This window comes from Panthera pardus, unplaced genomic scaffold, assembly GCF_024362965.1.
Source record: "Panthera pardus isolate Hobbes unplaced genomic scaffold, ASM2436296v1 HiC_scaffold_17, whole genome shotgun sequence".
Taxonomy (NCBI): Eukaryota; Metazoa; Chordata; class Mammalia; order Carnivora; family Felidae; genus Panthera; species Panthera pardus.
Window position 1 is genome coordinate 79,259,592 of NW_026526732.1, and position 14,741 is coordinate 79,274,332.

Here is a 14,741-nt window from a genome sequence, read left to right on the forward strand (position 1 = left end):
CTCACAAATGTGAAAGTCGGTAGGGCTTTATTCATGTTGCATTATACATGATGCAGTGATAAAACATAAATGTTCTTCTTAAAAAGAAACAGAGTATATTTCTAAAATGTTACTTCAATGCTGCCTGATTACTAACAACATATTGGAAATCTTCATACCTGAGAAAGTCTACCGAATTTGTCAGAATTTACAGTCTAATGGGAGAGGGTGGGAAAATTCACCCAACCAAGAACCCAATTGCCAACCCTGTCTGTGCATCTAACTAAATTGGTGATCTCTTAGAAAGCATTGTAGCACTTTTATGCCCCAGTATCCCATCTGTTAACTGTGGAAAGCAGCATTTGTCTGTCGACCGTGTCATAAGGACAGAATGAGGACATATTCAGTTAATCACTGTGGTCATCCTTTCAGTTCTTAGGAAGAAGACAGTTTTACATTTGAAATAATTCAATCTCATTGTTATAGTCATTAAAACTATAAATTTTTCATTCTAGGAACGGTTATTCTTACTACTATTATCATTTGCTGTATAAAACTGATATTTAACCATCAACCAGTATCTCTGTATTATAATTATTATTTTTCCAAATAATCTTTCAGGTGAGGCTACTTATGATCACACTTTTAACAGTTTTCACTTCCATAACAACAACTCCTCCTAACACTGATGTTAAAGATAAGAAAATATATGAACAAGAAATCTAAGTGAATTTTTTTGGTATAATTGTAGTAATTATAGTAATTACTATAGTAATTATCGTAATTGTAGTAATTACTTTTAAATTATTCCCCAATTTTCCTATCATCTCTTCACCTCAAAATACTGAAAATCTAAAGATTAACAGTCTATATGAGTAAGACCAAATCAATATACTGTTACCAATATTATTTGTCAATATGAGCTGTCCTTATAATAGTTGTTATAATATTACTATCTAATTAAAAGACAAAATTAAGTTTTAATAAAAAATAATTAAGTACTAAACTTTTCATACTATTTTAACCGGTGGTGATTATTGGGAACATGTGTGGACAGCATAGACTGACACAGTAAGTCTCAATATCAAGGGAATAAGCCAGAGAAGTCTCTTAGAAGGGACAGTGATTGAAGATCACAGCCACATGATAACATAGGTCTTCACACCATGAGCATGTCAAGGTCTTATGGAGAACTAGAGTAAAAGGATTGCAGAAAAGTGAGAAAGCAGATGAACTAGAGCAAATAGAGAAAACCACAAAAAAAGATCCTGAAGAATGAATATAATCAGATGCACAAAAGCAAAAGGTTGGCATTCTAAGCAGTAGGGTAGTATATACAAATAACAGAAAAGTCAAAACAAGCAAGCTGAGAACACCATCATGTGTTATCACAACGTGATACTCTGAGAAGGGCACAGCATCACTTCAGGGGTATCCTTGCCCAAATATCTACATAACCTGAACTTAATCATGAAGAAACATCAGACATACTGATTGAAGGACATTCTACCAAATGTGAAGGTCATAACAGACAAAAAAGACAAAAGAATGGTCTATCCCAAAACAAAGGAGACTAAGGAGACAACAATAAGTGGAGACTCTGGAGACGCCTGGGTGGCTCAGTCCCTTAAGCACCTGACTTTGACTCAGGTCACGTGACCTCACAAATAGTTAGATCTGTGCTGTGAGTGAGTTTAGAGCTGCACTGACAGTGCAGAGCCTGCTTTAGATTCTGGGGCTCAATCCTACAACAGTGAGATCATGACCTGAGCCAAAACCAAGAGTCATACACTCAACCAACTGAGCTGCCCAGGCACCCCGAAAACATAATCTTAATAAATTATTGCTGGGGTGCCTGGGTGGCTCAGATGTTTAAGCATCCCACTGGATTTTGGCTCAGGTCATGATCTCGTGGTTCGTGAGTCTGAGCCCCATGTTGGGCTCTGCACTGCCAGGGCAGAACCTGCTTAGGATTCTCTCTCTTCCTCTCTCTGCCCCTCCCCAACTCGTGCTTGCTCTCTTTCTCAAAATAAATAAATAAACACTTTAAATAAATAAATAAATAAATAAATAAATAAATGTTATTTTCCCTGAAACCAATCAAGATTTAAATCTAGATTTCTCATTGACCTCTAGCAATTCACCCTCATTTTCTCAAATTAAATTTTTAGACATTAAGTGGGCCTTATATTCAATAAAGCAAATATTCTTTAAACTCTCCACATACATATCACCCTTTGTTGGTCTCTGTGTGTTGTGCTGTGTGTCACTCCTTCATATCTTTCTTTTTCTTTCATATAAATCCCCTCATATCAAATTATGGATTAAAACTACCTAATTATGAAGGACTCCAGGCATACTTACACAGCCAGAAACTATGATTTGTAGTCTAGTGGCTTAAGTCAAATATCATTTACTTAATAGTCACTTCATAATCCCGAGTTATATTCAATGCTAGAGATAAAAAAGATAAATTAGGTAGAATCCATAAATTCAAATACAACACTGACGGATGCTAAAAAGTATTGATAAAATTAATACATATTTCAAGTTATTAAAAAACTTTTTCCAGCTGCAATTTTTATAAGCCTGACCACTTTATTTCTATCTGTGAAAAGTATGTGAAAATTACTAAATATAACCCTAGTGGTCTTAAAAATTTAGTGCTTACTATCTAACTTGTAAGTATAAGTAATTTATACATCTTTAACTTTTTGTTCAATGCACACTCACATACATTAAACATGAAAACTCCTAAAGAGCTTTTTGTGTGCCTTGTATTCCTAATTTAAAATTCTTTAGATCAGCTATGAAAATATCAACTAAAAACACCCCATCTGCTAATCAACAGTTCAGTTTTGGCTTGTTAATATTACTGTCTGTATGCTATGTCATTGACAACTATGTTCACATGGTGAGGTTTAACTGGAAATTTTATATTTTAACTTTCTTCATAAAGAACACTGTTTATCACACGTAAGTCCATATTTTACTTTTAGACATCTGCCTTTGCACACATTTTGAGAAACATATTAAGAACTGTCTATAATCAAAAGTAGAAGACTGGTTTGATTTAACATGATACAATGCACATCCAACTAGCTAGCATATGTCGTAAATAATCCTAAATAATCTGTAAGAGTCCCTGAAGGATTAAAAATGTCCTAGAGTGGCCATGATATGACTGCTGACCCAGAGATTATTCTTCCCCATCTTCTTGCGAAAACTGAATTGCCCAACCAACAGATCCTAAACCACAAGATCAATCTCTCCCTCTTCACAAAACCATTTTGGACCAGCTATTCCTGAAACTGGCTGAACGTTGGCTGGCCTCTCCTCCTAAAGCTCTCTGAAATCTTTACCTTTCTCTCTCTCCTTAATTCAAACACTCTGAGTTGTGCTCATGGCTCAACAGGCTGCATAAAGTTTATGCTTAAGATCGTTAATATTAAAATAAGTCATTGGAGATTTTTAAATAATACAGAAACATCTTTTAGTACATGACATTTATCAAGTATTAATTATCAGATAAGCATGATAAATAATTTACATGCATTAATATATTTAATCAAATGATACTAGGAAAGAAAAGTTTTATACTACTAAGTTTAAAAATCCAAGGAATAAATACATTATACAAAGATATAAATGACCAACATTTACTCAAGAATAAGTAGTAGTCCAACAACCATAAAAGATACTCAAAAGAAAGTCAAAGATGTGTCCCCAAACTCGCAAGAACCAGATAGTTTTACAAGCAAATTATATTAAACCTTATAGAACAGATCATTCCTAGTTATTCAGTCCAGTCTGGAGCACAGAAAAAGCAAGCATGTCAGTTCATCCTGTAAGACTGGAACAACTTTGATTCTGAAACCAGACTTGGGTAACTTCTGATTCTGAATGAATGATGAACTATAGACCAATTTGACACATAAATATATGCTTATATTCATACATGTAAATAGAGAAAACTATGGTCCAATTTTACATATGAACATAAAGCTCTTTTTAAAAAATCTTCAATTGAATCCAGCAATATGCTGAAAGAGCAATGCGTTGATAAAGTAGAATTTATCCCAGGAATACAAGAATTGAAACATCAGAAAATAGGTTAATGAAATATACCCTCATCAAGAGATCAAAGAAGAGAAACCAGATAATCATCTCATCAGATATCTAGAAAGAATTTGGTAAAATTCAACACCGTGGAGAGGCACCTAGATGGCCTTGTCGGTAGAACATCCAATTCTTGATTTTCGCTCAGGGCTCGGGAGATTGAGTCCCATGTAGGGCTCTGCACTGTCAGCATGGAGCCTGCTTGGGATTCTCTCTCTCCCTCTCTGCCTCTATTATTAGCTATAGAAGATAAGGTTTTCCACCTAGAAAGTCTAAGATACTTAACTAAAATATTACCAGGGAATTGGGAATGGTCTCCAAATGGAATACTAACCTACAAAATCAATACCTTTTCTATATACCAGTAATAAAAACCTATTGGAAATATGTAATGGAAAAAAATATCCCAACCATACAGGCAAAAAAGACCCTAAGCATCTCAAAATAACTCTAACAACAAAGGTGTCAAACCTAATTACAATATCTACACAATTTATCAGTGGACACAAAAGTTAGAATAAATAGAGATAACGTGTTCTTGGAAAACAAGAATCATTACACTGAAGATGCAAAAAGAAGAAATAGAATGCTTTAATGTTTTCTGCTTACTTAAACAAAGACTTTAAAACTAAAAATATAATTAAAAGACTAAAAACTAAAACTATAATTTAGAAATAACAGGTTAAACGCTGCTCTCAATGACATCTAGTCTGTGGGCACAGATACTATGATGACATTTCCAAGAGGGTAACAAACTGTTGAGACCAGTTATTTCAAGATGAACTTCTAACAAAGAAGACTAACATTTTTCATGATGACAGAATACAGAAAAAAGATGTCTTAAAAAAATACAAGAACAAGCAAAATTCTGATATACAAGAGAATAAAAATGCAAGACTTTTATTCTTAGTATTCTCAAGTTAAATGTCCTAGCAAACATTTCCAGCTTTCATTCTTAGCTTTCAGGCCATAAACAGGTAAACTGTTTGTCTCCCCACAGGACCTGTGTCAATATACGTTATCCTTCTAGTTTTTCCACTGCATTTAGAGACGTGCAGTGTCTGGCTTTAATCATTTATTACTCAGGGCTTAATCAATGAATATATGAGACTTTTCAAAGACAAGAATGGAATTAAGAAACATAGGTTTTATAATTTAAACAATAAAGAACATAGGCTTGTAATTTCTTCCTTCTATGCATGCGCATGTGTGTGTGTTTGTGTGTATAAAACATATATGCATATAAATAAAAGAGATGTTTACTTCAACATGGTTTAGAATAAGCACAATTTACAAATAACTCAAAGTTCCATAATAGGAGAAAGAATAAAATTCCTTTGAGTGTGCTATAATTTATGAACTAAAAATCAGCTAAATCATTGAAATTGTATACATTGAAATATATCCAAAATAAATTACCATATTGGTAAGTAAAGCAAATTACAGAATAGTTATAATATGTTATTTTTATTATATGTTTATATATGCTCTATACGTTCACAGATTTGTATAAATGTAAACACATGGAAAAAGACTCAAAAAGTAAGTTACAGAACAATGTCTATAGTATGATCTTATATAACTGTTTATATGTAAATGTGTTCTATAAATTCACATATGCATGCAAATAAAAATGTACACAAAAATGTCTGAGAAAAGCTGTTGGGGGTAGGGAAAAGGAACTTTCACTTTCTGTTGATGCTTGAAATTTTTACAGAAGACATTAATTTTATAACTTGCATTTCTAATAAGCTCCCAGGATGCTTATGCTGCTGACCCAAGGATCAACTCTAGAGAACATCCATATAAAGATTTTGATGGCTAGCTTTTTTCCTCGCCTACTCTCTTCTGCAGAGAAGTTCTGTAGCTGTGAAAGAACTTGTGTTTTTCTGTTTACTGAGCCCCTAGAGGTCAAGAAAAGATTCAGAGTTCAAGTCCTTGAAATGGCACATAATCAATCACTGGGAAACTTCTGAAAAACTTTTGAGCCCCATTCCTCATCAGGGTCTTTCATAATCTCTTCTAGGGCCCAGGCCAAAAAAAAAAAATTCTCAAGCTCTTTCTCTTAGCTGGAATCCTGTCACATTAAACATTTCCCTTACGAATCTTGGTTTCAAAATTTGCAGCAAAATGAATATTACTTTTCCAAGTTTCTTATTCATTCCATTCATTAAATATGTACTGAAAAAATCTGCATTCGTTGATTGGCTTGAACAGTTGGTTGGCCTTACAAGTATAATACCCATAGAGTATCCACAGTAATCAGCAAAGAGTTATTCAGTGTGATGCCATCAGTGTTTTCCTATCCACCTCAAGACTTTAAATTCTTATGCTATTTTTAATTCCATAATGAGATATAGATCACAACAGAGTTCCTAAAAACTGAAAAGATTCCATTTAAAATATGTTTACCTTAAGAGCACTGGAACTCTGAAACATTTCCAGTGAAAGTATAAAATGACATGACCACTTTGAAAAACTCTTCAGTAGATTCTTACAAAGTTAAATCTACATCTACCTTGTGACACACCAATTTCATTCCTGGTGTATTACCCAATACACCAGGGTGTCTGGGTATACTCATACCCATGAGTATGACTCATTTACATGAGCCCTCAAAACGTGTAACTTATCTCTGGGGACAGAATCAGCAACTGGCTAAGTTTGGTGCAAAGAGAATAGATTGGCAAGGAAGAGGCAGAAGGAGCTTCCTAGAGTAATGAAACTTTTCTAGATTTTGTTTTCACAATCTTTACCTGGATTTCTAAGAGTGTCAAAAAATCTACCAAACTGAACACTTAATATCTGTGTACTTTATTGTATGCAAATCATATCACGATAAAAAATGTTAGGCCTAACTATTCAAGAAAAAGAAATATTTGCCAAAGCAATGTCCTTTGAATTCAAAATAAAATATACCTCTTTGCCATTTGCTTAAGATCAGGTTTAAAAAAGTAAAGCTGGTAACTGGGTCTTTGTCATTTGCTTACAGTTAGGTTTAAAAATATATACTTTAGGGGCGCCTGGGTGGCTCAGTCGGTTGAGCGTCCGACTTCGGCTCAGGTCATGGTCTCACAGTTCGTGAGTTTGAGCCCCATGTTGGGCTCTGTGCTGACAGCTCAGAGCCTGGAGCCTGCTTCACATTCTGTGTCTCCCTCTCTTTCTGCCCCTTCCCTGCTCATGCTGTGACTCTCTCTGTCTCAAAAATAAACATTAAAAAAATAAATAAATAAAAAATAAAAAAAATAAAAATATATACTTTAGACAGAATAGTTTGATATTTAAAATTTCCATTATAGCTTATAAGTAATTTCCATTATAGCTGACAGATGAGTGTTTACAGGATTATGATTTTGAACTTAAGGAAATGTAACTGAACATCTCAGTTTGCCTTAGACAGTCATTCCAGTGTTGACCTGATGTCACAGCATTAACAGTGCCCCTTTCACTACCAAATGTATTCTGATTTAGATAAAGACCTATAAAGACACTTTAGCTGGAAAGATATTAGATATTATTTGGCACAATGTGCTCATTCACTTTTCCATTCAACCTACATTTACTAGGCATCTACTCTGTACCTAAATAAGTCCCTATATTCTTACTAACATTTCACATTGCTTCTTTGTTTCCACAATCAAAACATAAAACAGCTAGATGGATTTTCCCTAAAGTTAAAATAAAATATACAGTGAAAGACAAACTAAGTATAGAAGAGAGCAATCAGAACCTTCTATAAATAAGGAAAATATAAATCAAGCTTATAAAAAAGTTATAGTTTTTTTGAGCTAAGTAAAACAAAATACATAAAGATATTCACAACTATCAAATAAAGGAAACCTTTACCTGCTGCCCTGTAAAGTATTTTAGGTTCAAAAAATATACAAGGATTTTTATCCTCTATGCATGACAAAAGAAGTCCTTTGGCCTGGAAAGGGCTTCTGGGTACAACCACCTGCAAAAACAGATTTTTTAAAGACAATTTCAGTACAAAATGTAGCCCAGTAAACTCACTTATAAAGGGTTGATATTTCGGCAACTAATTGTTACTAATTATAGAAATCTTGTATTTTTAGCCTAATTCCCACTTATTATAAATTTTACATGTTGTCCCACCCCAAAAAAATTCCACCTGTTAAATGAGTATTTATCAGATGTTCACCATATTCTGGTAACTAAGATATTGTTCTTCTCTTAAAAATCTAAACTTGCAGGGCACCTGGGTGGCTCAGTCGGTTAAGCATCCGAATTTGGGCTCAGGTCATGATCTCACAGTTCATGAGCTGGAGCCCCGTGCTGGGCTCTGTGCTAACAGCTCAGAGCCTGAAGCCTGCTTTGGATTCTGAATCTCCCTCTCTCTCTGCCCCTCCCTGGCTCAGGCTCTGTCTCTCTCTCTCTCTCAAAAATAAATACTAAAAAAATTTTTTTTTAAAAAGCTAAACTTGCAGACACATAATAAAAGGAAGCTGCAAGAAGCAAAGTAGTCAGTATCTTCTAATACTCTGCTGATACTTTCAAGTGTAACTCTTCTCTAATTTTAATATATGAAAATCTCCTCCTTTTCCATGAATAATAGGGTCTTCATTTCCTAAGTGGAAAATAATCCACTGAACTTTATGATCTGGGCAATTGAATGTCCAGTTACATTGCAAAGCTGAAAGAAAAGTGTGGATACTGCCCACTTCCAGTCGAGAGGAAAGGGCTCCAGGATCTTCTTGAGAAGGACTTTGACAAGGAAGAAGATGATACCAGCAAGTGGCACATGTGTTAAATGGGCCAAGCACTCAATGTGGATACTACTGTTCATAGCAACCCATGAGGAGGCTGCTATTATTTTCCTCAATTTAGAAAGAGAGAGACAAAGGATTAAAAGAAAGACCAAATAATCTGCTCAAAGTTATACTCTTTGCTACCCCAGGGATTCTCCCACAGTTTTGAAACCAGAGCCTGAGGTCTTACTACACCACTTTGTCCCCAATCACAAACTTATGTCTAGTTTTTAATGACTGTTCAACAACTGCATAAATACCAGTGTTACAGAGGAAGAGTTATTAAAAGAAATCTGAATTTATCTCAAAGACTCAATTAAGATTCCTTGAAACAAACTACATTTGGCTTTCAGAATCAATTTTACACTATTTTCAATAGAAGGATTCTGATTTGAAAAACTAGCACAGGGGCGCCTGGGTGGCTCAATGATCTCAGTTTGTGAGATGAAGCCCCATGTCGGGCTCTGCGCTGACAATGTGGAGCCTGCTTGGGATTCTGTCTCTCTCCCTCTCTCTCTCTCTCTCTCAAAAAAATAAACATTTTAAAAGATAGCACAAATCTCACTATTTTCTGTAAAACAGAACACATTGCTTACCATAATACACAATGTCTTTATGTTCCTACTTTAGTTTCTCTTCGTCTGCTTTCTTCATGTGTTTTTAGCATTTTGTACTGTTTTCATTTGGTATTAAAAAGAAAAGAGAAAAGAGGGAAGCAAAGAAAGTAGGGATCGAGAAACAAAAATCTATTCTAAAAAATGCTGGGTAAGCATTTAAACTATAAATGTGAATGAATGTTCAGCTCGAGCACAAAAATACCTGTTACTTCAAATGTGGCTTCTGTCCCAACCTACCACTTCTAGCTTACATTGAAAAATTATGCAACCTCTACTCACTTGAAAAAACAAAAACAAAAAAAAAACCTTTGTGACTTTGCTCTGGTAGAAAAAATAAAAATAAAACAGACACATGTTTACAACCAATTCATGTTATCAAACTCACACACAGCCCTAGGTAGATATAGGAGTTTCTATCATGATTCCCTGGAAAGCTCTTGCAAACAGAAATCGAAAAGATCATGGAAAAAATTACGACATACTGGGGCACCTGGGTGGCTCAGGTCATGTATTCACGATTTGTGAGTTCGACCCCCACATTGGGCTCTGGGCTGTCAGCGCATAAAGCCTGCTCGGTATTCTATCTCTCTCTCTCTCTGCCCCTCCCCCACTTGCTCTTTCTATCTCTCTCAAAATAAATAAAAATAAACTTAAAGAAAAGAAGAGAGAGATGCTTCAACCTTGTTTGATCAAGTATTACCTTACCTGGACTGGAAAACACATCTGGATAATAAAGGTTTTTTCTTAGAATGAAGCAAAAGTCCTATCCCTCTGACTTTCAGGCAAATATGCATGCACTAAACAGATTTATTAAAATTAACCCAGAATCCCTTAAGTGAGAAAGGCCCATTAGAAAGAAACAGAGCTTTGAAAGAGGGGGAGGATAAACCAACTATGTTCATGGTGTTATTCTTTGAAGTCTGTGAAATTAATATCAGGGTTAAGCCAGTGCTACTTCAATAAGAATATTCCATAAACCTGGGAATTGGGTAGCTGATCTAAAATAAATACTCTCTTTCTAAAAATAAAACAAAAATTCACATAAATTCCATAAATCCTGTTTGCTTTCCTCTAGATAAGCACATTAGTTAACGGAATGAACCAAAATGGAACTATCCAACAGAGATCAAATGTAGCACACAAATGAGGATACCTTGATTCCTGGGCAGTGAGCAAAAAAGGCTTCAGGACTCTGAGAATGATAAAGAGCCCCATGGCCGACGCAGCCCCAAGGGGCCCGGATGGTGAGGCTTCCACAATTAAAAAGATCTCCAGAGCGATAGCGGTACTTGGCAGCTTCATTAACAATCTGAGGGGGGAAGAGAGGAAGGACGGGTCATGAGGAGTCCTTTATTCCCATCCATATCCTTAACCATTTTATCAGATCTTTAAATATATACCCATAACAAAATAACTTGTAACACATTAGCTCTAAGACAACAACAAAAAAATTCCCAAGATTAGAGGTGGGAAAGTGGAGGCAAAACTTCAATACTTCCCCGAACTCTGTCTAGGAAATGTTCAATTATAGTAAAATGAAATCCTCCCACCTGATCAAAAGCAGGGAAAATGTAATCTGCAAACTGAATTTCCGCAATGGCAGTAGCCCCAGTGACTGCAATCCCAATTCCAAATCCAACGATTCCTTGTTCACACAATGGGGTGTTGAAAACTCTATCTTTTCCTAATAAAAAGAGTATGACAAATGAGAGTAATGTAATACACAATACAAGTGAAAATTCAGGGAGTAAATGGTGATGGAGAAAAAAAGCATAGAATAGGTGAAGGAAGTAGAAAATAACTACCAGGTGCCTAGATGACCCTGTCGTTAGGCACTGACTTTCTGACTTTGGATCAGGTCATGATCTCACACTTTGTGAGCTCAAGCCTCCCATTGCATGAGCCCAAGCCCCACCTAGAGTAAAAACACTAGACACACTGTATCAGGTGCACCCCACTTCTCTCTCCCTCTCTCTCTTTCTCTCTCTCTCTCTCTCTGTCTGCCCCTTGCTCACTTGCACCTTCAAAGAAAGAAAGAAAGAAAGAGAGAGAGGGAGGGAGGGAAGGAGGGAGGGAGGAAGGAAGGAAGGAAGGAAGGAAGGAAGGAAGGAAGGAAGGAGAGAGAGAGAGATGCCTGGGTGGATCATGACTTTGGCTCAGGTCATGATCTTGCGGTCTGTGGGTTCAAGCCCCACATTGGGCCCTGCGCTGACAGTTTGGAGCGTGGAGCCTGCTTCAGATTCTATGTCTCTGTCTCTCTCTGCCCCTCCGCTGCTCATGCTTTGTCTCTCTCAAAAATAAATAAATGTTAAAAAAAAATTAGAAAGAAAGAAAAAAAAGAAAAAAGAAAAGAGAGAAAAGAACTAGCATGATGGCTAGTTTAAATGAAAACATAATTATATTAACCATAAGTAATCTTAGTGTTTCACTTGAAAGAAAGGTTGCCACTCTGGGACAAAAGAAAGCAAAACCCAACTACTTAAAAGAAAACACTGAAACAATACAGGTAACAGAAAAGTCCTAAGTAAAAAGGAAGAAAGAAAACAAATAATGAATATCCTAACCAAACAAGTTGGTGTCACCACAGAAATCACAGACAAAGTAGTCTTAAAGGGAAAAGGCATTACCAGAGATAAAGCCAGAAAATTCATACTATTAAAGGGGTCAAGTCACAAGGAGGACGTAATTCTAAAGTTATACTCATGAAACAACATGGGCTCCAAATAAATAGGGAAAACTAACAGAATGAAAAGGAAAAATAGATAAATTCCCACTATGGCTGGAGATAGTACTGTATCCATCACAGTAACGGACAGAAAAAGCCACCAAAATATAAGGCAGGACTAGGTAAGATTTGAATACAATTAGCAAATACGACCTGACATGAACAGGACACTGCACCTGACAGCCAAGAATACAAACCCTTTCTGAGTGAGCAGAACACTGACATTCATTGACCATAAACTGGGTTATAAATCCAACCTCAAGAAACTTTGAAGAAAATCATACAGGGTGTGTTCCCTGAGCATGATGACATTAAGCTGGAAGTCAATAACAGAAAGAAATAGAAAATCCTATGTTAGAAAAAAAGTTTAAATATGTGTAAGTATTTGTGGCTCAAAGAAGAAATTATAAGGAAATTATAAAGTATTTTGAAATGAATGATAAAAACTATGTATCAACTCATTGAGGTTCTGAATTCAATAATGGTAGAGTAGCTTTTTTAAGTTTATTTATTTATTTTGAGAGAGAGAGAGAGAGAGAGAGAGAGAGAATGCACTCAAGTGGGGGAGGGACAGAGAGACAGGGAAAGAGAGAATCCTGAGCAGGTTCCACACTGCCGAACCCAATGCAGGGCTTGAACCCACGAACCGTGAGATCATGACCTGAGCTGAAACCAAGAGTCAGACACTTAACCAACTGAGCCACCCAGGCGCCCCTAGAGTAGCTTTTTTCAGACTAATCCTCCCACATATATTATAAACTCTGGACAACATATAACAACTACTTAAAGGCATTGGAGAGCCAAAAAGCAGGCCTACACCAAAGAGGGCTTAACCTTTGAAAGAAAGGAAGAGCAGTGGACAAACAACATTTATAAGGCTTGTCCCCTGAGGAGATTCCCCATTCTCTGTGACAGGGGACTACCAGAATTCAGACAAGACAGACTCAGTCTTTATTATCTCGAGATATCCGAGAACTGGGTCCAGGGCCACCACTGGCAGAACATTGAGGGACTAAGCCCCTACAAGAAGAACACTACATAGGAGCACCCCAAAGTCTGCACATAAACTCCGCTCAAATCTTTGGCCGACCTCTATGGCTGCAGAAGACTCCAAGAGTCCAGCAGATAACAGCTGGAAGTGCAAAGAGGTGAGCAGAGATTTGCTCTACCCACTAAGGAGAACACAGAGTTTGGAGTTTGAGACTCTTCAAATTAAAAAGCTTGATAAACACTTCAGGCTTTCCATTGAAACCACAAGGTACATGTTGCTAGTGTTCAATTCTCCTTTGAAATTTCACTACCTCTTGGCCAATATCAGCATTTCATGAAAAATCCTCATTTCAGGGAGCTGGGTGGACACAAGTAATGACGAGTCTGGCCAGGTAACCCAAAGTTTGTGGACAGATAAGGGATTCATATTTCAGTTCTGTAATCGAGGGATACCAGTTCTTCCTGGTGCACAGAATTCACTCTCAGCTCAATCATGCCTTCTGAATATGAACCATGAAGAGGGCAGGTGTTGGAAAACGCCAGGCAGACACATCCTGTAGTTTGCACTCTGAAAGCAGCTGCAGAGACTTCAAAGCATGATTCATACTCATCACAATCTGTGACTATCTTCTGAAATTGTGACCTCTATCACTCATCAGTTCCCTATTTGACTGAGAAAAGCTTGATCATTTCTGAAAATCTGTAATTCCATTGAACTAAGAACAATTCATTAGTAGAAAATGAACAAAGATTCCAGGTGCCTCCAGTGGAATCCACATCCCTGGAATAACTGAGCCACCTTAACCAGATGCAGTGTTCTTATTTATTCCCTGCTGCTTCAAGTTCCCTGGATTCAGGTATTTTTCATCTCAGCAAATACAGCCTTTTTTTTTCTGCTAGAAGGTGGCAAAGTTGAGTTTCTCAGAACCATTACTCAAAAATATGCTTGGTCTGAGGAAACAGCTTAATTTAACAACAGCTACAATGACGTGAACTAAAATCTGTTCCTATTTTCTCCCAGAAAGGTAATGATTGAGGGTAAGAGCACAGAACACACATAAAATGCACAACACTGATGACTTCCTCTATGGGATAATGCAATTAACCTGATAAAAGGTTCATACACACAGTATCCCAATGGGTAAATTAATACATACAGGTATTGCACCATGAGCCAAGACAGATCTGATTTTCAGTTCTATCTCCACCAATTACTAAACTCTCTGTGGTCCAATTTCTTCTCTGTAATGGAAGAATCATGATACTAAAAAGATTAAAATAATTAACATACTTATTGAAACATTTATAAGTATTTAATATTGTAGGGACTCTATTCTAGATGCAGAGAATAAACAAACAAAATAGAACAACCCTATCCTTGTGTAACTTACATTCTAGTCAGAGGAAACAGACAAAAACAAAATAAATGAGTAAAACATATAGTGTATTAGATGAGAACAGTAAAGCAGGGAATAGGTAATTAGAAGTAGGAGGCAGGACTACTGTGATTTTAAATAGGAGGATCAGGGAGGCCCCACTGAG

The 14,741-nt window shown here is 36.3% G+C and overlaps 1 protein-coding gene across 4 annotated transcripts in view; it reads right to left on the reverse strand.

Moving 5' to 3' along the window:
• Positions 1-14,741, reverse strand: part of BCKDHB (branched chain keto acid dehydrogenase E1 subunit beta) — a 202,982-nt gene that overhangs the window by 143,728 nt on the left and 44,513 nt on the right. For all 4 annotated transcript variants that reach the window (XR_002078162.2, XR_002078163.2, XM_019442718.2 and 1 more), the window contains exons 4-6: positions 11,035-11,168; positions 10,638-10,793; positions 7,945-8,053 (exon numbers count right to left, since the gene is read on the reverse strand). Coding sequence is in view for 2 of the 4 variants with exons in the window: in XM_019442718.2 (XP_019298263.1) it covers positions 7,945-8,053; positions 10,638-10,793; positions 11,035-11,168 (399 nt within the window). In the remaining 2 variants the exon portion in view is untranslated. The remainder of the gene's footprint in view (positions 1-7,944; positions 8,054-10,637; positions 10,794-11,034; positions 11,169-14,741) is intronic.